Raw genomic sequence first — 26,955 nt, 5'->3', positions numbered from 1 at the left:
TTATGTGTTGCTGTATACAGCCCTCAGTCTCAAGAATCTCAGAGAAGCGAAGCCCTCAGTAACTCTGAACAGAAGTTATAGGACTGGCATAATACTCACACGTGGTTAATCAATGTGGTTTGTTCCTATGTGAATGATCAGTGATGGCAAACACCTATGGGTATATTAATATTTTGTAACATAGTTTGTCACACTTACAGCATTGATTCATTTTGACAACATTAATACCTTGGCATTTTCCTTTATTGTTTCTAATTAGGGTAGGCAAATGGCTTTTCCCAGAGTGAATCAATATGATACAGTTGGTGAAATGTGAAATATATGTTAAACCTGAATTCATTGGGGTTTTTTTGCAAATGGCCATCAATCAGTGTTAAAATATTGGCACAGCAATTAAAAAAAAAATCAATCCAGTGTCTGCCATTGTTCACCCTCAAATGAATCTGCACAAAGAGACAAAATTGTTTTTGTGATCTTTTCTTGCCAGCAAAACTAAAAAAGTCACTTGAAAATGCAAGAGGAACACAATAAACAATTGGTTTGCATTGCTTGTTGTAGTTTGTCACATTTGAAGGGCCTTCCTCCACCATGTCTCCTCTACCTATTGAGTTGTTCTCAGAAAAGTGTGTGAAAGAAGATGCTGCCCAATGGTACCAGCCCAGTTTTAATTCTAAGACTCCGGGTATCCCAAGTGTGCAGACTGCGGCTGCAGGCCCTTCTCCCCTCTGGTGGCTTGACCCCCGTGGTACCAGGCCACCTGCCCCACATGTCTCCAGCTTCAATGTGCCTTAAGTGTGCAGTGGCAGCCGCAGGGAATTGCAAGAGTCCCGCATGCCAGGAAGGCATTAGAAAACGCAAGTTTTTAGGCTGCCCAATCTATTTGTTGGGTGGTGTGTGGGAACCACTGGAATGGGTGGATCCAGACAGCGCACATATTAAATACCCCAACTTGGAGATATTTTCCTGAAATATACTCAGAGTCGCAAAGTGATTTCATGCTTTTTATTTAGCTCATAGTGGTGGGGAGGAATGAGTGAAAGTCCCCGCAAAGTATCTGCTTTATATACATTATTTACACAATGGGCTGCACATGATTGGCTAATTCTGGAATTCTACTGTAAGCCAATCAGGTTGTGGATTCACTTATATCTGGAGCATGATTGGGTGGTTCCTGCCAACCAATCATACTGCTGCATTGTTATAGGACCAATCAGACTGCTGCATTCTGAATCCTATTGTTCTAGGACCAATCAGACTGCTGCAATTTGGATCCTATTGTTCTAGGACCAATCAGAGTGCTGAAGTTTAGATCCTATTCAACTCAGTACATAACATTTCCTGTGGGAAACCTACAGAGAAGGCTGCGCCTCCCTCGGAAGAGCGGGTACCATGTTTTGCGCAGGATAGAAGAACTTGATCCACGTGTGCTAGGCAAGCCCTCGTGGGCTCCTTCCAACGTGACCGGCGCTCACAAACCCACAGCAATTAATTACCTCATTATGTTTTGTTTTCTACAATGTTTCAAGCACATTTAGATCATTTTAGATCACGCATTTGTCCTGCTAGTACACAACGGTTGCGGTCCTATTGATTTATTTTAGGAAGCGTTCCGTTGGGGAAAAGACACTAGAGGCGGGATTTGATGTTTCCGGAAACGCCCAGAGCCAGGAGAGGGGGGCGTCAGTGCACGTTGCAATTTAATGATTTCTTAAAACGTCTTTTGACTGCACACGGATCCCCCTGCAGACAGTGAGAGGGCGGAGGGTGTGTGTTCCTCATTCCCCTGCGCACCGTCAGTGGCAGCTGTCTTCCTGCAGGTGGCGCTGCCGCGGCAGCCAGATCGCGTTCTGCCCGAAACGGCAGAGGAATGTCCGCCGCCGCGCTCCGTCCGCGGAACGTTCTTGAGCTGACGTGTGAGTGCCAGAGGCCTCGCCGTTCCCACTCCGCCGCCGCCGCCTTCTCCTCCTCCTCCCCCCCTTTCCCCGCCCCCTCCTCGGACGCGGGGCAACCATGGCGGCTACCTGGGAAGAGATCCTGAAGTTGTCCCAGCAGTTCCAATCCGCCCAGTTCGCCCAGGCGACGCAGAGGTGAGGGGGGGGGGGAAGGAGGGAAGGGGAGGAGCCACCCGCGAGCCCCCCTCGCGCGGACGAATCTCGCTCCTTCCACGGTATCTCGCGCGACGAGCCCGAGGCTCCTTCATTCCCTGCTCAGCAGCAGCAGCAGCAGCTCTAACCACGTCCCTCTGGGCCATGGCCCGTAATGCTCCTAGAAGCGGCGCGACCCTCCAGCCGGGAAGGGGGTCTCTGCTCACCTTAGTGCCGTAATGCTCTTAAGTAGGGTTGCCTGTTGTTGTTGTTGTTTTCATCCCCGCTCCACGTGCTATGCTTTTGACAACCTTGGCATCCAGAAATGCAGCATAGCGGGGCTAGAGCTTTTCCTGGCCTAGTGAAAAATGTCACCCGGATAATACTCATTTGCTAAAGGTGCTGCTGCCAAAGGCATATGAGCCAGTGAAGCAGCAGCAGCGATCCTGTCCGCCCTGGGAATCCGTGCTTTGCTCGCTGCTGCCTTTCCCACGCATCCTGCAAACGTGTCAACAGGTCCCCCGTGCATTTAACATTTGAACAAGCGCCTGAGGCCAGTACGTTTCCGAGCACAATTCAAAGTGTTGGTGCTGACCTTTAAAGCCCTAAACGGCCTCGGTCCAGTATATCTGAAGGAGCGTCTCCACCTCTATCGTTCTGCCCAGACACTGAGGTCCAGCGCCGAGGGCCTTCTGGCGGTTCCCTCTCTGTGAAAAGCCAAGTTACAGGGAACCAGGCAGAGGGCCTTCTTGGTAGTGGTACCCGCCCTGTGGAACGCCCTCCCACCAGATGTCAAAGAGAAAAATAACTACCAAACTTTTAGAAGACATCTAAAGGCAGCCCTGTTTAGGGAAGCTTTTAATGTTTAATAGGTTATTGTATTTTAGTGTTTTGTTGGAAGCTGCCCAGAGTGGCTGGGGGGGACCCAGCCAGATGGGCGGGGTATAAATAATAAATTATTATAATTATTATTATTTCCTGGTATATCAATCTCCTGTGTTGGCCTGCTTTGCAACAGAAGCACTTAAAAGGGTCTTGTACTCCTGACATATCTGTTTGGGGAATAAGCTTTCGGTCTGCTCCTCATGAAGTGGACTCTTTAGTCCGTGGAAGTTGCATCCCAGTACTGTAATACATCTGTGGGTCTTTTAAGATGCATGTACTGTAAAGCTAAAGGGCTGCACCAGCTCAGTAAAACGCAACCTGCAATGTGGCTGTGAAAGCACAAAAAGGGTAACTCTTGGGCCACCTGAAAATCATTTCTGGCAGTTTCGTCAAAGTGCTTATTTTAGCAGGCTTTACCGTTGAAAGAATTGTACTGGACCTTTGATTACTGTAATGACGGTTGAATATGAATGTGTGTGTGTAATATATGAGAACGGAACTAAGAAAGTATGACTCGACATACATGTTTGGACATTTTCAGAATATGTATTACTGCATACTGTTTTGTATTATTTTCTAATATAATAATATAAAACTGAAAAGCCCATGGCAGTCCACAAGGTCTAATATTTAGCAGACAGTGTTTTTGTGAGCTTGTGATAAGGCTGGCAATTGCTTTCGTTTGTAGAATGGCCATATAACACAATACAAACTTCTGTTCCATTTCGCTGCAAAAAAGATCCATTGATATCCATTACTCATAATTAGTGTCAGTGCATTTAGAATGGTAACCAATATTATCCAAAAACACAATGCGATGTTACATTTCAAGTTCTGATATAATCTGCTGAAGATAAAAAATCTGCAGTAATTCTGTGAAAACGGCATTAGACATCCATTGTTGAATGTACCTACAAGTTGCTATCCTGGTATTTGGGAACTGCCTTGGAATCTAAGGTGTGGGGAGAAAGCTGTTGGAAATCAGTATATATGAAGCTCCACAAAGTTTGATCAGCCCCAATAAACAACTTTCTTGCCCGTTTTGCACCAGTATATCTGGAGTACAGACCCCTAGTAACGTTCTCAGTTTTATTAATATTGATAAGAATCCCTGCTTAACTTGTAAGCATGGTGTGGTGGTAGTGAAACCCACCTTTCTGCTTTCTGTTTGCAGTAAGACAGAGCATTAAGGGATAATTTGATTGTATTGTCGATCTGTCAGAAACACTTGTCTTAACTGAAAATTTCTGTGGCATAAATAGATTGCTGAAGCTTCTCCAGATTGTCTTAGAAATGAAGTAGCACTTGTTTAAAATCAAGTTGTCAGGATCTCATGCAAGATGTTTTGCTGTTCTTTTATGTATGCAGACTGTCGGAACGTAATTGCATAGAGATCGTTTCCAAGTTGATTGCTGAAAAACAGCTGGAAGTGGTGCATACTCTTGATGGAAAAGAGTATATTACTCCTGCGCAGATTAGCAGAGAGATCCGTGATGAACTTCATGTTCATGGTGGTAAGTGTGTAAAAAATATCTAAATATGTTTACAAGCTCAACTACAGAGAACGAAACTTTAAAGGTAAATTGCTTTGGGAAAATAAAAATACATAGAAACATGTATCCTTCCCATCGAGACATTTAAGGGTCATGATTCTAACACTATTTCATAGTGCGAATGGACTCGCCAAAGTAAAATAACCATTAGAAAGATACTCCTGTTGACATATCTTCAAGATCAGCTAGGGGTGGGGTGGAAAACAAAAGCAGCAATTCTGATTATCCAAACTGCTAGTGGCAGAATCCTAGCTTGGAAGGGACCCAGGGCTAATCTAATAATGGTAATGTTAGGTAACTTTACATTGCAGTCCCATACATGTCTACTCAGAACTATGTTCCATTGAGTTCAATAGGCTTCACTCCCAGATACGTGGGTATAGGAATGCAGCCTCTATGTCATTCCACTTACCTCTCAAGCTGCTGCTGAATTTGGAATACTTGGTGTTCATTTATCATTTAAAAGGAACTGCAAAGAAGTATGTAGGATATTTTTATGTGGAATTGCAAGCACAGTTTAGCACTATTCTGGTATGTTACATACATTGTCTGCACTGAATGGGAAAGTTGTAAAAAAAACCGTGTAAGAAGTTAAGTGAAACTGGAGACAGGATTGTAACAGAGAATTCAGTTGTATTTACAAAGCTATCTGGTCTTATCTGAAAGGTGAGTAAGAGCCAAACTGTCATTAGCTATTCCATCCCTTGCATTTTTCATAAAAAGCACCCATGAGAAGCATGGGTTTGAATCAGAAGAAGGGTTTCTTACCCCCCCCCCCCAGCCCGGCACAGTTTTTTTTAAAAAAAAAATGAACTCTTTCCCCATTTTGGAAGTTGCCAGTTGCCTCACTCAAGATTGGGTTTGAACAGTAGCTATGCCACTGCTGATAACAATTAAACTCCTAGGGTATGAGGAAAAGAATAATTGAGGGAGCTTTCTTCCTGGCAAGTATCAGTTGATATCTGAAGTTGTAGCATCCCTTTCATGCTGAGTACAGGAATAAAGGCAAATGCCTTTTGGTTTTTCATGCCATTGTTTGTTTAGTTTAAGAACAAAGCATTAGCTACCAGCAGTCTTCATCAACAGAAATCTTATTCTTTATGCAGATTAACAGACTTATTTCAGTGGAGTTTACCATAGTGCAAATGATACAAACTCTTATGCACTTTAATGAGCACACAACTCTTTTCACAAGCTCTTCCAATTTCATTTCAAAGTGGGGGCACTTTCATGTATAGATCTTTTTTGAAAGCTTTCCCTCCACTGATGTAAGTTGCGGTACTAGCGTGCATGGAAGATCTGGAGCGTGCCTGCAAAATACTCTTTGCTATTCCAGATGTTGCTGCTGCCACCACCTTTATAGTTAACACCATGCTGGTCCAGGTATGTGTAAAGATTTCTACGCAAGTGGCATGACTTTCTTCCATGTGTAGATGCCTTTACATGTAATTGGACAAATATGCAAGAAACTTAGAGGCAGTTGCAACTATGCTGGAAAAATTATGTATAAAGGAAGTCCTATTCACACTTCATGGTAGTAAATTCCATTTAGCAAGCAGGGTTAATTCCCAGACTACATGCATAAAACCATGTTTGAAGTTTCAAATCAAAATATAAAGAGTAATAAAACAGTTCATTATAATGTACTTCCTTTGTCTATGACTTTCTGTATTATGCATTAAAATCTATTTGTTAATATATTCTTTCTTTTGTTACAGGTCGTGTAAACATTGTTGATTTGCAACAGGTAACTTGCTTTAAGCATAAATACTTTTTATTTCTTTTTATCTGTGCTTAATTGGGCCAATTTGAAATACACATTTGTTTTTAATGATTTTGTACCCAGAAATAAGTCTCATTGTGTTCAGTGAGTCTTACTCCTAGGTAAGTGGGTAGTGTATGGAAACCTAAATAGTTACTGAATAGTGTATGGGTGGGTCCCCCCTTCCCTTTTAAGTTGCAGTCTTGCAATTAGCTGACAGGTGGAGATTAAATCCTGCCTCTAGGTTACACAGTCCTGTTACTGCTGGGAACAGGATCGCACAGCCAGTGCAGCATTAAACCCTGTCCACCCACCCGCCACCAGTAATGTCATCTGGGTGGGCATGGTTTTGGGGGAAAGACCTAGAAGGCCAAATTGTCCCGTGTCCTGGAGATTCCACCCACCTCTGGAGTAGAGTTTAAACACTTAGCTGCTAACCTATATTTCATTTTTACTAACTGTGGTGTCTCTGTAGGTTCCATTATGTTGCTCCCATTCTCTGTAATTTTATATATTATTATAAAATCACAGAGAATGGGAGCAACTTAATCACACTGTTCATCAACATAAGCACCCCATCACACTTGTTTTAATTTTTGAAGCCTGTTTTAGCCTATCAAGGACGTTGGGCTTTTTAAATGTCACAGTATGCACAAATAACAATGACTGATTGCTGAAACAGTCAGGGAATTAATATTTCATTTCTGCTAACCTTTTTCCATCTGAAAAGCTTCAGCTAAATTGAAGCTTTTCATAATAATTAGAGATTTTATTACATTGTGTGTTAACTTGTCTTGATTGCTATTTTCTTTTCCAATATCACATTTTCTTTTTCAGTTAAGATACACCTGTATCTGAATTATTGAAAAGTAGCTAGAGTGTAATGGTTTGTGAATGTGAAAGTGTATCATTTTGACAGTAGATGATGGCTTTGAATTCTAGATGCTAACCTGTTTTTCCCCCCTGCAGGTAGTAAATGTAGATCTGCTCCATATTGAAAACCGAGCTAATGACCTTGTCAAATCAGACCGAACAGTTCAACTAGTATTGGGGCAGCTTATAGATGAGTGAGTTCTTTCAAGAGTGATTAAATACAGTGTAAATGTGTAATGGGCTTTTAGATGTGATTAATCCAGAATGAGGAAATGGAAGCCAATAATTATGCATTGTGTCTGAGAATGTACTCCACTGCTTTTGTACAAGCTGAGCAGTTGAAGTCATACAAACATTTGAGAACCACTTTATTGTTTTATGCTTGCTAATGCAAAGGAAGGCATTTAAACTTTCCTCATTACTGTTGAGACAAAGACAGAAAAAGCTCTGGAAATTAAGGGGGGGGGGGGCTTTGTGTCCCTTTTATGCCCAGTGTGTGTAGAGGAGATGGATGAGACTCCTTAGCATCAGCAGCAAGTAGTCTGCCCTCTTGGGTCGTTTGAAAGAGAGACACAGTGTGCAAGGAACTCTTACTACTTAGTGTAATGTGTATCACCTTTAAGAATCAGGTGCTGGAAAGAACAAACGGAGAGTACACAGGTCCTGCTTGCAGGCTTCCCATATGAATCTGGTTGCCAGCTGTGAGAATTAGGATGCTGGACTAAATGGGCCTTGGGCAAATTACCTATATATCATGACAACCTGATTAAATCGCAGCTTATATCTAGTATATATGCAGTGTTCTATTGCTGACATGGACCATATGTTTGCTGTGATATCCGATATGGGTGCCGTTCAGTTTAAACTCCAATATCAGCCTACAATCTTTATGTTTTAGATATGAGCTTCAGACGAGATATATCAAGCAACAGAACACTATGAAGAATTACATTTGCTTTATCGGTTTTGTAAAACATGAAAACTAATGGTAACTTCTGTCTGAGGGAGAATGATCACATCTTTTACAAAGTTTGTAGTAGACGCAACATACACTTAATGTTTTCATATAGTACTACCGGTATATAGGATTACTAAAAGCAAATAATGTTACAGCACGCAAGGCAAATTTGGAATTTTATACTACTTTTTTTTCCATATTAGGAATTACCTAGATCAGATAGCAGAAGAAACAAATGACAAGTTACAGGAATCTGGGCAAGTGAAAATATCTGATTTGTGCAAGGCATATGACCTTCCTGGAGATTTCTTGAAGCAGGTAATCAATATGAAAATGACCAACTTTTCACTAAAGCATGTGATACTTCACCTGTCATTACTATTATGATAATAAGTTCCAGTATCAAATGCACTAGCTTGTGATCTAAGTTTGACAATGTCTTTTCTTATGGTACTTAAAGTCTAACATGGTTTTAATTTGCTTATTGCTTCTAAATACTGTGACTGCAGTATTGAATCTAATTTCCTGGCAGCCACTGTGTCTAATAATAGGGAAGTGAAGCAGTCCTGATCTACTACTTCAGTAAGATTCTCTGAAAAGGCAAAAATATTTCTTAAGATCCATAGTCATTGGTTAGCACAGACCATTGGGCTGTAGAAATTGGAAGCGTTTGTTGATTCCCCAATGTGGTGGTTTGCAGCCAGATGAGCAAAAATGCATTTTCCTAACATACCAGGAAAATAAGGATGGTATCCATAGCACCAGGAGCAAAACTAGGCTTTATTTCACCTAGGTTAAAGACCTAGTTGGGCACACCAACTCAGGCATTGGCACACACACACAGGCTGGAAGCCTTAATGGTGTCCCTCTGGAGGCTTCACACAGGGCAAAAAACCAGCTACGCCCCCCCCAATAGCTACAACACTGCATAGCACTTGCATTTCTTCCCTCCCCTTGTGTTCATCCCAATTTTTTTTCTGGGGTCCCCCAACTCCAGAGTTTATTTTGAGGGCATGCAGGGGGCTGCAGACAAGAGGAATGGAGAAAGTTCTGTTCTGCAAACCCAAGTCTCTTGCATTAGCAGAATGGGAACATTGGATAGGGCCTCAACTTAGGAAGCAAAATGGGCTACATTATGTCTTATTTACACATGAGAACCTGTTTACATCAATAGTACATGCAAAGTTCCAAGTAATGTAATTGCGTGTGATCTAATACTGGTACAACTTCAGATATTCTGTCACTGAAGTGCATATTGTTTTGCACAAGAGTTCTTAGAATCTTGATGCAAGAACTTTAATTATACTTCAAAATTGGTCAGAGATCCGCCACATCACATGTTTTTTCTCGGTACTAACATGGATTTCTATGTAAGAATGATAGGTGTCAATTCCTGCCTTCTGGACATCATGTTGTTGTTGTTGTTGTTGTTGTTTGCTTTAAAACAGCAATACACAGCAGGATTCCACTTCACAGCTTCATCGATAAGGCAGCAGCAATTCAAGGTTTTCTCCCTGTTTGGCCCCCATTCTTCCATTCATTCAACATTCCCTCCTGCAAGACTCTGATATGAGGAGGTGACTCTGAAATAACATTAGAGCGTTTGGCTTGGGGGTAGCATTCATTTATAACATTTGTTTTAAAACATGCCACCTTTTATGTTAGATTTCAGGGTTGCATACAAGGCTTATTAAGATCCTTAACTGAGTCATCTTGGCTGTCTCCAATAATCTCTGAAATGTATTTGATTAGGGCCCTGGAACTATGCCCAAGCTTGGAAAGCCCACCTTTCCACCTCTTAATAGGTGTTTTGCCAGAAAGACCTTCATTTTTAAGCACAGAAATGTTTTAGGATAAATAAGATGAAATCCAAATAAAAGAATGCAGACCAAAGGTTTTAGAAATCTGCTGCCATTGACAGATGGGACACAGAGCACAGCCAAAGTTTCAAGCAGAAGGATAATTCCAAGTTACACAAATTTTTGAAACACTTATCGCGCTTGAATCCATTGAGTATTTTTCAGAATGTACCAGTAGGACTACAGAAGGTCGAGGCATTCATCAGCTGCAAAAACTTAATCCTTGTGCTATAATGTGTGCCATACTTCAGAGCTTCCTTACTGTCAAGTCCCATGATAGTAAGCAGGAATGTAAGGCTCTCTACATTGGCTTAATTGTCTTCCTGAGCATTCAAGTTCTGAAGAGGGGTCTCTTATCTGTACCTAGAAGCAGTGGTGGATTAATGGTTGGTTGTAGTCTAACATCAAATCCTGTCTCAAGGCTGAATCCACATGCACCTATTAAAAGCCTGCTAAAAGCAGCATAAAGTCAAAATGTAAAAACAGTGCAACGTCAAATGGCTTCTCCGGTTAATTGCTGTGTTTATGTTCTCAGGCATTTTCCATCCGCCTGGGCAAAATTATCCATGGGAAAATTGATCAGGACAACCGAGGAGTGATTTTCACAGATGCATTTGTCACACGGCATCGGGCCCGTATCCGTGGTCTGTTCACTGCCATTACCAGGTAAATTGAAAGACACGTTTCTGTTTTGGGATAAACAGCTCTGATTATCTGCTCCTTGTGTAAGATATACAGACACTTCCTGCATAAAAGCAAGATTAAATTTTCCAGAGCAAACGTAACTGTTTTTAATTACAATAGCAATGGCAACTGCATCACTTTGGCTCTGGCTTTTCATCAAAGAATCTGCTCCCATAAATAGACAAAAGTTGGACATGCTCCTACTTTTCCGATAAAAAAATTCCAAATCTTTACACAGCTACTGACGTCCCATCCTTAAACGTTTCCTCCCTGCAAAATCTCCACAAATTTCTTGTCTTTAGCAGTGAAAAAACTGGAAGCAAAAGACATTAGTGGTTGCATAACATATTCTAACAGTATTCTGTTTATGAAGTAGAAAATAGCAATTTATTTTATTCCAGTATTCACAAACTTGGTGCTCAATGTGGAATAAATAAAGATATTTAAGGAAGGATTCACTGTTGTGCTAAGGCGATGGTTCCATGGGGACAAACATTTTGGCTTGCCATGTGGAAGGATCCCCCATGTGCTTTTATGGGGGATCTCCCAGCCCCCACCAAAAACCAATTTTGGTTGTGCAGAGGGAAAGAAGGAGGGGAAGTCCCATTGCACACATGGAAGTCCTTCCACAGGGCTTTTGTTGATGGGCAAATTGATCGGGACAACCAAGGTGATTTTCACAGATGCCAAATCCTGCCCTAAGTGTTTATGTATGAGTGTCCTGGTTTCTTATATATCACTTCTCTCTTTAGACCTACGCCAATAATTAACCTAATAACTCGGCATGGATTTCAGGAGCATCTGCTTTACTGTGAGTTTTGTTCAGACTTATTTAATGCTGATTTTTTGTTATATCAGAAAGTGTTAAGTAAGAGGCAATTAAGATAAGGTTTAAAGCTTGCGTACTTTTTTCTCCTTTCGAAAGCAAACTGAAACTGACCCATTAAAATGCATCTTTCATGTTTGTCTTGTTTTGGGGGACCAGCAAAGGAGGTGTGGCCTTAGAGGAATAACCCTGCCTCATTACCAAAAGACTTCTGCAGTCCTGAGCTTTCGCTCCCTAAAACTATTCCAGCTCTTGTTTACTACATATCATTCTTGTTCGTTCCTCCTGACCACTATCATTTAATGTAGTTTGCATTTATTTTGGCCAACCATTTTCTGGCTGCCCACACCTTCAACATATAGAGTTTCCTTGTTCTAAATAAGAATATCTTAATTAAATTCATTGCAACCTAAAGTGAAAATCAGACAGTAACTAAATGAAGCTCATATTAAATACATGCATTCAAATTATTATTTCTTCAAAACTAGGGTATAACACCCCATGTACAAATCAGGCAAACAAAGCTGATGTATTTTTTAAAAAATGTTTTAATAAGACATACCACCCACAAAAATGTAAATAATGATAAAAAGAAACCATAGCACACACTGTTGCTGACTGCAAATGTCTGCTGAGACTGTGCTGAAGAAACAGCTGTTTTCCTGTGACTTTTTCCCACTTGTTAATATATAATATACTGTACTACAGGAAGCAGGTGAGAGGAGAACAGTTTAACATCTATCTATCTAGGTGTGTCTGTGTGTTCAAATTATTTAACTTGTCCAGAAAAAATATAGGCCTGCATACATCCCTCTGAGTTGTGGTTGTAATCCCTGTATTTTTAATCACATATTCATAAGTATTTCTAATGCTGTGACTGCTTTGTTTCTTTTCCCAGCTATGCTGGAAGAACTTGTTAGTACTGGACGTTTGAAAGGCACAGTGGTTGGTGGAAGGCAAGATAAGGCTGTGTTTATCCCTGACATCTACTCCAGAACACAGAGCAACTGGGTGGATTCGTTTTTCAAGCAAAATGGTTATTTAGGTAACTTACCCCTTTTGAACAAACTTTTCTTTCTGAAAGTTACTGGTCAAGAGAAGCATATTTCTTAGAGATCTCCCCCTCCCTCCGACCCTCATATATCCCATTTTTCCTCATCAATAATGGTTGACGCCTATTGAGACTGGTAGGGCAGGAAGGTTAACAGTAGGCAGAGCCACTAACAGACAGAGCCAATTCTTGTTTTGTCCCCATCCTCGTCCCTCTTGAGTTCTACAAGGGCAACACTAAAACTAAGGAGGAGAAAGCTGACAGTCACTGCCAGCCTCTGTGCTGGCTGGAAGAAAGAAGACAAGTAGCTGGGGGCTGACTCCCCTTAATAACCAGCCTCCACTGCTGATCACCAGTGCAGGAGATAATGCAGTGCAGAACATCGCCACCCCCTGCTCCCTAGTATAGTTCCTGAGTTGGAAGAAGGACGAATTCCTGAGCTCCTCCTTTGGGCCTGGATGAAGCTGTAAGCTTTGGTAATAGAGGGCATGTTTGGAAGAGCAGACCTAGTCCCACTCTTTAATCCACACATGGCAATCCACACATGACAGGACTATTGCTATTGAAGCTATTGCTGTTGTATTGGGGAAAACGGAGGCTAGCCAGCTTCTCCTATTGGGGAGTGATATAGTGAGCAGACTTGTGGAAGACTTCCTCCCTTGCCCACCTGACAAGTTTACCAAGTTAACATACAAACACCAGCTCCTGGGTTCCCTACTGCTTCAGAGTGAGCAAGAAACAAAAGCCACAGAGAGGCTGCGAAGAGGGTGGTCAGTGTCCACCAAGAGATGTCTAGCCCATTGTCCCAGTTTTGTTTTGTTTCGGTTTAGTTTGCTTCAAAGTCAAGCACTTTCTGTAATTTTGTAGAATTTGATGCATTGTCCAGACTTGGCATCCCAGACCCTGTGAACTACATAAAGAAAAGGTACAAGTCCTTGCAGCTCTTGTTTCTGAAATCATCTTGTGTTGGTCAGGAAATTGTGGATCAAGTGGAGGCCTCCGTGGATGAAGCCATCAGCTCTGGAACGTGGGTGGATATAGCGGTATGCTCTTTGCTTTTCATTTCTTTCCACTGGCTTTATTTTTCAAAAGGGGTCACAGCACAGGTCATGACTAAACTTCTTGCACTAGCGCAAGGAGATTTCCCCCGTCATGCACACTATGCGTCATCCCCGAATCTCCTGAGAGTTGAGCAAACTTCAAGGTTGTTTGGGGTAAGAGACTTGAGAATGTTCCATCACGCAAGGGAAATCCTTGCGCTGCCAAATATTCTCCACAGTGCTACATTGTCTACAACCGTTTGCCTCCAGAAGGACCCAGGTCCAATCCTTGGCATTTCCTGGTGGGGTCATGGGGGATAGATACCCTGTTAGAGATCCTGCAGAACCACTGCCAGTCACTGCCAGCAGCATAGAACCAAATGGACCAATTATCTGTCTATATAAGGAAACTCCCTGTGTTCCTATGTGGCAACAGAGACTATTTTATGCAGTTACCCAGAGGAAAATTATACACCACAGATTTAAAGCAGTGATTACTGCAATTTGCAAGGACATGGCAGTTGAAAGGTCATCACTTGCTAGTCTCGCTTGTTCCAGCTTGAGAAGCATTAAGCCCTAATTTCTGCCAAATCAATATTGAGCAAGAGCTTAGGGTTGATGTGGCAGACTCTAATACTGCCTGAGATGCTATTTTTGTAGATGGGACTTCAGTTCTTAAACAAAAAAGATTTGCTATCAAGCTTTATGTCTCAATAGACATATGTCTCAATATTCCTGTATTCCATTTATCCAAAAGCGGCTTTTACCTTTGTGATAGAAACTGTTCCTTATCGGGTGTGGCGGGGGGAGCTATAGAGCTTTGAAGACTAAAAGCATACTTACTCCTCCGAATAGGTGCCACATGCATTTTTAATTTACCAAAGTTAGTGTGAAAAATTGGAAGTGGAAATAAATTATGGCCCAGACAGCTCTGAAAGAGAGTGATAAAGTCACTAACTGAATTCACAGGTTAACTCTAATACACTTGTGTGTTTTACAACATTCTGTAATTCCAGCTTAAAATTCTTCACACCACTTGCCTGTAGATTTGTGGACATATTTAGCTCACAGTTGCTTCACTGCAACTGCAGCATTTTTGTCCAGATAGATAGAAACCAGTTTTGTACAAAGTGGCAGTAATAATTTTCCCAACAAGCTCCCTAGAAACGGAATTACATGTTTATCTGTCATCATCCAGGCAGAGGGCACAGACTCCTGTTATCAAATACTGCAGGTTATAAAATGCCTTTTGAATTGGCTTTATATCCTACCTGGAGTTTTTAATTTGTACATTATTTTAATGCAAACATGGCAAGTAGCTTGAAACAGCTTTGACACTTTACCAAAAGCTGTAAAGATTTATTTTGTCAAAAAGCTTTTGATTTCCCAACCTCCCTTCTCTCAATGTCATCTTTACATTTTCAGTTTTTCTGGCTTAGAAAAATCCTGTTTATTAAAGTACATTCATCCACCTATTCACCTATTCATCTCTCTAACAAAGATTAAATGACTAGACAGGCAGGATTTTGCATCAAGGTAACCTAAATTCTGCACCTTATTAAAGCTGATTTCTGCAGTGAGTATCAACTCTGCAGATTGAGTCAATGCAGAGAGATGTGCATAATTTATTTTCTGCTACAGAAAGTTATTCAGGGTAGTCAATCCCCACCTCACCTCATACTTTTGAGGTTTCACCTGGCAATGTTCAGACACCTTTCAAACCTTTTCTTGCAGTTGTAAAAACTAGCAATATTTAAAAAAATAATAATCTCGGGACTGCTAAATTCTGTGCCAGGATATGAATATCATGCATGGTAGTTATACAAACAAATTTGTATATATTGTAGCCAGTTGGTTGAACAATAAATAACAATGTGATGGTTTTCGTTTGGCTTTGCTTCTTTTGCTCCTAGCCTCTTCTTCCAAGTTCATTCTCTGTAGAAGATGCCAGCATGTTGCTCCAGCAAGTGATGAGATCCTTCAGTAAACAACCTTCAACTCTGGTCTTTGGCGACACTAATGTTGTCAGTGAGAAATTTATCAACAGCTGTGCTGATTTGTTTGGTGATCTGATGCACCAGAAAGCTGAAAAGGTTTGTTTCTGGGCGCATTGTTTTAGAAAAGAACTGCATGAGTTACAGCCGACCAAACTCAATGCCACTCACCAGTAATGCAGTGTGGCCTGTCAAGTGCTCTCTCCTTCCCCAGCTTTCTTTGCAGTTTGATTCAAGCAAAATCAATATATTCATTGAGCCCTTGATAGACTAATCTCTGGCTGGTGGGCTGCATTCAGCTTGATAAGTCACATGTTGTGCAAGCCTGTCTTTAGCACATATTAATGATGTTTTTATGTCTTTGACCTGAACTACCTACCCGTGGAATCAGCATTGTCCATCATTGTGTTTTACATTTAATTTTGCTTCTAGTTAAAAATGACACCTTTGTTTTGTAAGCTTTGTGCAACACATTTCAGGAGAATATTGGGATGCCATCACATTTGGCTCATATTCCTTGAACATGTACATCCATTTTCCATATCTCAGGCCAGTCACTGTCAGATTCTTGGCTTTCCTACTGTGATAATCAAGAACAAAACAGCAGGTGGCAAGGAAAGGTTGTCTAGTGATTATTTCTAGGTGAGAGTACAACAAAGAAACGGAGATATGTTGCTGCATTTCAAAGTAAAATAGCAAAAAATGGGATTATTCTGTTTATATTTCTTGCATATCTTCTTCCTAACAAAACCAGCACAGCTCAGTAGATGGTGGCTAAGTTTAAGGTAATAGTGTTCTGCTAGGACCTGACAAATGGGATACCTCATGCAGATATTAGCTGAGTATGTGTCTGTCATGTGTTGCACTCTCTTATGAGTGTCTGGGACATTATGTCCATGCTAAACAGGAGGGGAGATAGTATCAGAAACATTCAGTACATTCCAGTGCATCTCACATGAACAGGTGCATGTATGATCTTCATTTTAGGAGATGAAAAATAACCCTGTGCACTTAATCACAGAAGAGGACCTGAAGCAGTCTGCATTTGTAGAAAATGCTTCTTCAAGTAAAAAAGACAAGAAAGATGAAAGAAGAAAGAAAGCAGCAGGTAAGAAAATGGAGGCATAAGTTACTTGGTTACTGATTCCATGGTTTCTTCTTGTTAGTTTGGCAGCTGTCCTGTTGGCATGACAAGGACTTCTCCCACATTACAGCATTGACAATAGAGACACAGGTTTTGGGAAGAAAGAGTACTGCTTCTCTTCTTTGCTGACTACTGTCAAGTTTTCACTGCTCAAGGAAATGCAAAGAAAAAGATTGTTGGAGGGAGCAGGGTAACTCTGCCATTTTACTCTGTAGCTGGACATGGGAAGCAGAACAGCTCTTCTCTCTCATCATCATCACCACCACTCACAACTTATTTATGTAGTCTTGGCCCACCGTAAGACACAATGAGAAACATTGGTTAGTTGTTTGTGAGGAAGAACATTAACATGTTAGTTGTTTGTGTTTGTGGGGAAGAACATTAACATGTACAGTAAGAACTCAGTATTGAGTTTGCAAGAAATCCATATTGATGGGGAAAGCTCCCAAGAGAACAGAGTTTTCTAGGGCATGGTGGCTATAGAAGCTCTCTAGACAGCACTATATAAGGCAGACTCTAAAGCTGTAATTAGACAGAAGGAATTTATACCAGTGTTGTCTTTATAGCCATTTCTCTTATTTATTAGCATTCCCCACCCCCGAACGTGTAATTAATGCAAATGTCAAGTCACACTTTTATATACATAATGTTACCATTGCTTAGTCTGTTTATCAAACCATAATGCTTTGGTTAACGATTGTGTTCTGATAGCACAATATGATGCATGTTTACTCAGAAGTAAGCTCGTCTCTATTCAGTGGGGCTCAGAGGAAGCTGTGCCTAGGATTGCAGTCTAAAGTAAGGAATATTCATTTAATTGAGTAATTTCATTTTACAAATGAGAGGATGAAAAGGATTTGCTAGAGTTTTGAAACTATTTACACTGAATTTTTAGAATAGCCTGAATGTGATCAACCAGAGTTGTGATTGTATAGTGGCATTTATGCAGAGTGGCTCTTAACAAACTTTATCAAAGTTTGATATAATGCTTTTCTTCCAAAACAGAGTACCCATTGTATGCCAAAATAAAAACTACACTTGAATTTTACATTATTGTTTTAACATATGGGATTGGGACACTCACAAATTGCAATTATAGAATTGTCTTCTACTCAGAAATGAGACCCATTGATTTCATTGGGGCTTACTCCCAGCAAAGTGAGCATAGGGTTGTAGCCCAAGTGTTACAATGAGTTGGTTTAGGGTCATTTGAAATAAAATGTGCAGATGATAGTTCTGTTCAAAAGGCAAACAGTAATCATGAATATTTCCTGTTCAGCATTGCTTGAACTGTGTTAATTTCATTGTCAGTCAGCTTAAATGCATTTCCTTTCATCTTGATTTGGAACTTGCTGTGGACATTGCTTTCTTTCATTTTACTGTTATCTTTTATTTGATTTAAGTCTGAGTCACATTTTCATAAGGATCAGTTTGCTTTAGTGATGAAGTAGAAATTAGAACAAATATTGAAATACTATACTCTTAGCTCTGTCGTTCTTTTATTATGCACCCAGGTATAGTAACTCCTGTTTCCTTTCATAATATAGTCAGGATTATTATTTTCTCTGTTTTTATAAGGATTTTGGTTTCATTTCATTATATTTGTCAAAGCATCACTTGACTTAGTAATACTTCACATGCTAATCAAGTAGTTTTTCCACCAGAGGGCACTGGAAGTGTGAAAAGTAGCGGTGGAGGAAACGCCAGAGAATTTAAGATTAAGAAAGCCAAGAAGAAGGGGAGAAAAGATGCTGACAGTGATGAGGAATCACAAACAAGCAGCTCAAGTTTGTAGTTTATTCTACTATAGTAACCTAATCCTTGTAGTTTTGTAAATGCAGTACTGTTGCCCTTAGTTTGTAATGAAATATTCTCCTATAAGATATCTAAATATATTAGTATGGTTATCTTTTTTTCTAAGATAATTATTTGAATTGTGACACGAAGCCTTTTAATGGTAACACAGAAATGCTACTTCAAGCAAAAATCAAGGTTAAGCACAGGGGGGGGGGGGAAATATGATGAAGAGAATTTAGTGAGCTGTTTTAATATGGGGCTGCAGGTGTGAGGAGGAACATGCTAACACACTGGTAGTGCGAAGTTTCGTTACCTGGTTTCAGGTGATTTCCATGTACTGTAGCCCAGCACGTCATACCTGGCAATGTTTGGCAGCTTCCCCCAGCCCTCTGGAGAAGTTCTTCAGGGATGTACGGGGAGCTACAGGAAGGGAAAGGAAGATCAGTTGCATTATCTGCCTTACACTCGCACAGTGTTGAATGCAGCCCAGGATAAACTTTTTTTTTACCTGAATGCTTTAAATTGTATAAGCTTTTCACATTAGAGCATCATTTCTGATATGTGTCTGGTAACATTACTTACTGCAAATGGCAATGGTGTATCCATATAATTTTAACAGCAGTTTTTTTGGGGGGAATCCCATTTTACCATGATATTTCCAAATGACTCCTGAATTAATCTAATCACAAAAGCAAACAAGGGGAGGGGAAAAAACTAGGGCTCTGTGATAAACATACAGTAGCAATTTTGAATAACGTGAATAGCAGTAGTCAGCACATGCTTATTTTTTTGTGACCTGCGGGAGTCCTGATACTAAGAGGAATGTATTTTGTGTTCTTACACGGGAGATTTCAAGAAAACTGAAGATATTAATTATGTTTCTCATGGTCATTGCAGATAAGAGCAAGCACCTCGAGATCCCTTTTCTGTCACCAGAAGAGATTGAGGATGTTTTAAGAAAACATGTAAGGGACTGTCCTGAAGAGCTTATAACAGAACTCGCTGACCATCTAATAAGGTAATTTCAATTATTTATCTCAGTTTTGACTTAAACAGGGCCTAACACATCCTATAGCTCAATGAAAAATCAGAATTCCGGTGTTCCATCTTGCAAGGCTTTCATTCATTCATTCATTCATTCACAGCATTTATATCCCACTCTTCAGCCAGAAGGGCTCCCTGAGTCACTTACATGTCAATAAAGAAATGCAGTAACTATCAACGACTACAATCTAAAAAATTTACAACCCATAAAAAATGGAAGGGAAGATGAAATCAAGCAAACTTATGTTACCAGGTTCCCATATTAACAAAGTGTGATGAAAGCAGACTGCTCAAAGTTCAAAAGACAGGCCTTGTTGGGCCCTTGAGAAATAGCCTGCTGACCCTCCCTTCTATGATGTGTCTGCAGCAGAAAGTTGTTGATCTCACAAAAAGCAGCTCCAAGCCAGCAAAAGAAATCATTTTTAAAGCAGTCACACAGGCCAGACTCCTCCTCCTTTGTTGCCAACTGTCATTGTTAACTACTGCAGCTGCAGGCTATGTGAGCTGCCTGTGTAGTTCTATTCTAGCTACTGTGTTGTGTACAAAAAACAGTTGCAGCTGAAGTTCTTAAAATGCCCTTGGCTTTAAATTTTCAACTTCTGATAGGAAAGCATGTTGTTTTGTTGTTTTGAGGTTCTGCAGTATTTGGAGAAATACTAGTCTCTTGCTAATGTATTCCCTCCCTACCCCCACCCCCCGTTCTTTAGGCCCTTGACCAAGAGTTATCAGGAAGTTGTGCGTTCAGTATTTATGTCCTCCACTTCTACTTGCTCTGGAGCTAGCAGGAAAAAGACCATCAAGGACTTGCAGGAAGAGGTGTCCACCCTGTATAATAATATCCGATTATTTGAAAAAGGAGCAAAGCATTTTACAGGTACAGCTTGGATTGTATCTAAGGTAGTGCTAGGTAACTAGTTCCAGTAGCACTAGATTTCTGCTTGAGCAACAGAACTTCCTACCCTCTCCCCATGCACACCTTAAATCTGTTCTGAGGGTTTCCTCAACCCACTAGAGCAAATATCTTCAAGCTTTTTAAACCCAACCTTCCCATTTAAACATGCATTTGGGGATCTGCTTCTCAATCTTTTACCATATATTCCCATGGTGGTAGTGCTCCTTTTACAACCCGCCTTAGAGCAGGCTGCGATCCACCAGTGGGTCCCAGCCCATCCATTGAAGCACCAGTGCTCTAGAGCAGATTTGGGGAGCGCACAGGGGGCACACGTGGAGGGAGGAAAGGGAAGTTTCATTGCTCAGTACTGTATATATATCCTTGCAGTAATGGATGCCACACACTTATCTTCAGAATGAATTTATGGTTTAACACACTGTTGCTGGGCAGTTTCTGATTTCAAAAAGAACTCTAAAAGACTAGAGTCTGTGATGACACTGCCCATCCATTTACTTAAACTTTTTCTTTTTTTACCTCTTTGGTTTCTATTCTTCTCCCCCTGTCTACTGCAGATATTTTTGTGTGGATGTTCATTGAATTCTGCCGTTTGTGATCTGCACAGAACTGCCCGTAGGAGTCAGTTTAATATTTGCTTTCTCTGTTTGAAGCAAAAGATGGCCTAGTTTGAAACATCTTGTCTGACCTTTCCAATAACATTTGCAGGTCTTTCATGCATTGTGATGCCACAGACATTTTAACACCTGTAAAAGCAGCTGGAAGCAGAGCGTAAGATGCTTTGTGGCTGGGAAAAAGGCCGAGGCCTCTCTAGATTGGTTAATGTAATATGCAAATATTTACAAATTGTCTTTTTAATCGCAGAAATTCTGTTTTGCAGATGAGACGCAAAGTAACATTGCCAAGCACATGCTGAAGACGTTTTGCACTGACATCACTAACCTCATCTTCAACTGCCTAGCTGCTGATCAAATGATGGCAGCAGAAGACTACACTGCCATTACCACCGAGGTACTTTGATACTATTTCCTATTATCTTCACAGATTCTTAAAGCAATTAGTTCATATCCCCCCCACCCTCATTGTAGAGCTGGACAAGGGGGAGGGGGGACCTGTGCTTCTTCAGGTGTTATTGATGAACTCCAATTCCTATCAGCCCCAGCCAGCATGGCCAGTGGTCAGGGATGATGGGAGTTGTAGTCCAACAACATTTGGTTGTCTTTTGGTTCCTAGACCCTGTTGTAGGGCATGGGTTCCTGTGCTTATAAGATAGCTTAGATCTCCACAACCCCTACAGACATTTTCCCAATGGTTCTCCCTGTCTGTAGGTCTCCAGCACAGTGCCTGCAGAAACCTTCTCTGCTGACCACAGAGTCCTGCCTCCACATGCCTCCCCCTGCTGAAATTAGGCTTAGAAGAAAACTGCAATTGTAGCTGATTTATTTCAAAGCAAATTGTATTTTGGGGGGCATGGCAGTACAATAAACTCGGCCCACGGTTGTGACCCTCCCTACTGACCTCACCGTACACACACAATTAAATTTCACAGAGCCCTTCTATTTGCAACAATACAAGGCTTCTTTAAAGCCTTATTGACATGAAGAAAGGGTGATTCTGAGTTAGTGGGGGGGTTGCAGCTGGGGAGGAAAGGATTACTCTTTTCCTTTCTCTTATGCACCCCCCTTAAAATTGCTCCCCGCCTAATTGCAACAGAAGGCTTTTCTCGAGCCTAATTGTTATGGGGGTGATCTTCCAGGACACTATAGCTGTGGGGAGAAAATTGGCTCTTGTCAGAAGGTGACAAACACCCCATTATCTGGGGGCAGTGCAACAAAATCACTTTTTTCAAGCCTAAATGTGGTTTGTCCAGTGTGCAAGGTGCCCATGACCATTCCTCTGGTTTGCAAATATGTCACAAGGCCCAATAAGGTTGACCCCTGCAATATGAGATTAGTGTTTCTAAGACTACTTTCTTATTTTCTTTTGAGTTTATTGACCAAAACATGTTGTTCATTGGAATCTAAAATTACCTTCATTGATTTGCACACTTCTTCAAATAGATGAGGAAAAAGATTTTGAGTACTTTATCTGAAGAGACAAGAGGTCCTTTAACAAAACTCCACATTTCTCTGAATGGCAAGGTAAGTTTCAGGCATCCAATCTGCACCCACTATCCTAAAGAAGTGTAGTTTTATTTGCTTTGTCATTATTAATTTAGTAAAGGATTTTGTTCTTCACTTTTCCCTTAATAGTCAGTTTCGGAATAGGCAAACTGTAAGCAAAATAAACTGAGAGCAAGCATTTTATTCATAGGTGTGAAAAAAGCAAGATGGATGGGGGAAACAGCAGAGGACACAATATAGGCAAAATATCAGATACCTCTGTGTGTAGAAGGAAGTCATGACACTCCACATTAGATGAGCTTCTCCTAACCTGTGGAAAACCTCACACTGAATTTAAAGGAGATAATAGCTTTGCTATTCTTTTTGTTCTGCTTTTTTTGAAGAGTTTAGAAGAGTTTGTTTCCTGTCTTGATGCTGCTGCAGAAGCTTGCGATATTATGGTGAAAAAGGGTGATAAGAAGAAAGAAAGGTAATATTTTTGCAATACATAGTTTCCCTCTGTAGGCTTCTACAGGTGATCACTTTTTCATAATGATAGGTGCTTCATTGCTGGCAAACTAGTCTTGCTACTCCAAGGAATAGGGAGATAAAAATGTTTTAATGTAAGTTAATTTTCCAGAAATAATACTTTCCAGCTTTTTGCTTCTGACCCAAGCTTTCTTGGTGGTATCTAGCCATGCCTCCCCCCCCCCCAAAAAAATGCTCATTTAAGATCCTTCACAGCTAGGAACTGCTTATGGAGGACAAAAGTTAAATTCAAGTCTCCTGACGAGTTACACATCTTCATTCTTTGGCTGTTTACAATCCTTTTATATTAAGAATATATATACCTACTGACAGTGCTTATTTCTGGGAGGAATGCATGAATACGGATACCCCTAAACATTTTGTGAATCTGAGTTTGGCCTCATTGATGGGCAGTATTTTAATAGGAGTAAGAAAATGAGAGTACCCCTAAACATTTTTTTAGGGGGGAAACACTGCCTACTTACCTGGTAATCCATCTCATTGAACACAGTGGGTTCTATTTCTAAATAGACTTGTATATATATTGCACATGTAAAAACTTCCAGCTTATGAGTTCTAAATTTAACATTGAATGCTTTCAACTTTATTAAACTGGAATTGGAAACAGCATCCTTTAAAAAATACAGAAAGATACTTCAACAGTGTGTTTACACATACTTGTCCTCATTAAAGGTAGTTGGTTTTACCACCACGTGGCTACCAGTGGGGAGGTGCTTTAACATTATTGCCACTTACCGTACTTTTCATCCCATAGGACGCTCCGTCCCATAGGACGCACCTAGTTTTTTGGGGGAGAAATAAAGGGGAAAAAATTTTCCTTTATTTCCCCCCCCAAAAGCAGGTCGGGGAAACCGAACCAGGTCGAGGAACGGCGCTGCGCCTCCCTGCTGTACCCCGAGCTTGTGGGGCTGGCCGATGTCTGCCTCAGGCGGCAGGCTGCTATCCTGCAGGGCTGCCCAGGCTACGGATGTGCTCCCGAAGCGCCGGGCGCTCTGCTTTCAGGGCGCCCGATGCTCCGGAAAGCAGGCTGCGGATGTGCTCCCGAAGCGCCGGGCGCTCTGCTTTCAGGGCGCCCGGCGCTCCGGGAAGCAGGCTGCTATCCGCAGCCTAGACATCCCTGCCGGACCTCCTGCAGGGCTGCCCAGGCTGCGGATGCGCTCCCGAAGCGCCGGGTGCTCTGCTTTCAGGGCGCCCGACACTCCGGGAAGCAGGCTGCTATCCGCAGCCTAGACAGCCCTGCCAGACCTCCTGCAGGGCTGCCTAGGCTGCGGATGTCTTCCTGAAGCCTGGAGAGCGAGAGGGGTCGGTGTGCACCGACGCCTCTCGCTCTCCAAGCTTCAGCGAAAGCCTGCATTCGCCCCATAGGACGCACCCAGATTTCCCCTTCATTTTTGGAGGGGAAAAAGTGTGTCCTATGGGGCGAAAAATACGGTAAGAGAAAAGACACATTGACAAGTTGGTGGAGTCATAACTAACTAGCTAGAAACAACAGTATTCATAATTTATTGTCATCATAGAAGCCCTTTATCATTCTGCAAGCTGTAGCAATTAATGTTCTTGTACTGTAGTCTTGGTTTCCTAAATCTGTCCAATAGAGTCGCTTAACTCATGGCACTTCCAACAGCGTTTGGAGAAATATATGGGATGGTAGTAATGCATGACCTGAAGTTCACAGGGCTCTTGCGGAATCTAAGCCAAGCCTGGTCAGAACCTGGGTCGGAGACTGCCTGGTACCCACATATGCCGCCATGATTTCCATGATAGAAGAAAGGTATAATGAGTGGATTTGGTGGCATCTATACCTCTTGGTAATATTATGCACCAGTAAATTGCTCTTTTTTATTCCTGTTAATGGGTAGAATAGTATTCAGCTTTTTAAGTATTTGTGAAGTTGCCGTCATTATCCTTGTACTAGTATTATTATTACTAAGTTTATTCGTTTCCTTTTTGCCACAGGCAGCTCAAAACAATAGTAGTACATCTATTAAAAGCGGGAATGGGGAGAGAGAAAACATTAAAAACATGCCACCCATTCTAAAAGGCCTTAGATCATACAAATGGGAAGGTGAGAGTTTCTAGTTAAGGCCTCCCAGAAGAGGACAGTGGAACTATAGTTTTGAACTGTGGTCCAAGTCCAAAACTTTTGTTTTCAATGAACATTGTATTACAGATTAATTCACCATTATCCAAAATCTGCAAGTAATTAAATAGGTAAAAGCCTTTTCTCATCATACATCCTGTTTTTTGTCTCAGGCAAATCCTGTTCCAACACAGACAAGCTCTGATTGAACAGCTGAAAGTCACAGAAGATCCAGCTCTCGTTCTTCACCTGACATCAGTCTTGCTGTTCCAGTTCTCAACACACTGCATGCTTCATGCACCCGGAAGATGCGTGCCACAGATCATTACTTTCTTAAGTACAAAGATCCCAGAGGTACTTACACTGGAAAAACCAAGAAGAGTTGTAATTTCCTCTTTTCAAAAGTTGAGAAAATGCTGGCATTCACAGAAACCACTTTGTTTGTTTGTTTGTTTGTTTGTTTGTTTGTTTGTTTGTGTGAAATCCTGTACACACGTTCTAGGAGTAAATTGTATGGAAATCAGTAAAAGTAAATATGTATAGGATTATATATGTGCATGCAGAGGGATGAAAGTGGACATTTCTGTGACTGGTTCAGTAATTAATTTCCACATTCATAGAATTCTCATTAAGCACATATAGGGAACTATGTGTGTCAACTATATATAACAAGGGATAAAATTAGGTATGTGGTCTACTGAATTTAAGGGAAGCAACTACTGTGCAATATTATAGTGCAATTGTCTTCCAGGGAAAGCTGTAAATATGGGATGCAATATTTAAAATAGATTTTTTTTATGATCTGCCCATTAATATTAGACAAAAATAAAATCACTCATTTGTATTTTGAAGAAATGTTAAGGTTATCTTTTTTGAACGTGATTTTAATCTTGGTATATATTTTATGTGAACAGATTAGAGGTTTTGATGACTAAGCGGTATGTAAATTACCGTATGTTAAAACAGATCTCATTTGATTTGATTTGATTTGATTCTTTGAGATGGGATCATAATTATGCTTGAAGGAAGTTGCTTTTCTCACTGCGGGTTCTTTATGAACTAACACAACCACCATTTGATTATAAGTTGCTCATATTGCCTTCTTAGTAGCCACATTTTGTTTCATTTTGCAGGATCAGCATTCTCTTCTTGTGAAATACCAGGGGTTAGTAGTGAAACAGCTGATAAGTCAAAATAAGAAAATTGGGCAAGGAGATGACGACTCAGTGGATAACAACCTGAATGCAGAAGAAAGCATAGAGGCAATCCGGAAAGAACTCCAGGAGCTGGCTGGCTCTGTCAAAGACCTTGTTCTCAGGCCCAGAAAATCTTCTGTAACAGAGGAATGATAATCTTAATAAAACTCATTCAGGATGTTCAAAGAGTCGGGATGTTTTCTTTGAGGAAAACTGTGATAATGCTTGAAATAGCCTTGGCTTTTAGGAGCTGTGTTTGTAATAATTATACTACAGTCCTAAACACAACAACCATATGGTTGACGAAAAGAACTGAAATGCTTATTGAAAATGCAAGGCAGCATAACCAAAGGGAGAATTTGTCTCTTAAAATATTTTTGTAATATCTGGCAACTGAACAAAGCATTTGTTTAGCTTTCATAGAGTTAAGAATTCTCAGTTTTGTAGGCCACAGAAACAGTGTTGGTCTCAAAGGATGGAAGACGTTGAGCATATTTTTTTATACTGTTGGATTGGAACTTGGTGTAGGACTATGCAAGCTTTTGCGTTTCATAGAATTCTGTCTGA

The 26,955-nt window shown here is 40.9% G+C and overlaps 1 protein-coding gene across 1 annotated transcript; it reads left to right on the top strand.

Moving 5' to 3' along the window:
- Positions 1-1,892: 1,892 nt before the first annotated feature.
- Positions 1,893-26,574, top strand: UFL1 (UFM1 specific ligase 1). The gene is made up of 19 exons (XM_079970993.1): positions 1,893-2,087; positions 4,338-4,483; positions 6,241-6,269; positions 7,254-7,351; positions 8,319-8,433; positions 10,510-10,640; positions 11,411-11,469; positions 12,383-12,529; positions 13,403-13,578; positions 15,489-15,668; positions 16,557-16,677; positions 18,378-18,500; positions 19,408-19,528; positions 20,262-20,428; positions 21,342-21,472; positions 22,522-22,602; positions 22,968-23,053; positions 25,366-25,546; positions 26,326-26,574. The coding sequence occupies exons 1-19, from the start codon at positions 2,011-2,013 to the stop codon at positions 26,539-26,541; spliced, it is 2,385 nt and encodes a 794-aa protein (XP_079827119.1). The 5' UTR covers positions 1,893-2,010; the 3' UTR covers positions 26,542-26,574.
- Positions 26,575-26,955: the final 381 nt, after the last annotated feature.

This window comes from Podarcis cretensis (genome assembly GCF_951804945.1).
Source record: "Podarcis cretensis genome assembly, chromosome: 3".
Taxonomy (NCBI): domain Eukaryota; kingdom Metazoa; phylum Chordata; class Lepidosauria; order Squamata; family Lacertidae; genus Podarcis; species Podarcis cretensis.
The sequence above is the reverse complement of the archived record's forward strand: the minus strand, read 5'-3'. Positions and strand labels throughout refer to the sequence as shown.

Bases quoted from the DNA above. Each gene is read 5' to 3' on its own strand.
- UFL1 (XM_079970993.1), top strand. From the start codon at position 2,011: ATGGCGGCTACCTGGGAAGAGATCCTGAAGTTGTCCCAGCAGTTCCAA. The intron at 11,470-12,382 runs GTGAGTTTTGTT...TTCTTTTCCCAG, and splicing joins TCAGGAGCATCTGCTTTACT to CTATGCTGGAAGAACTTGTT. The intron at 23,054-25,365 runs GTAATATTTTTG...TTTTTGTCTCAG, and splicing joins GGTGATAAGAAGAAAGAAAG to GCAAATCCTGTTCCAACACA.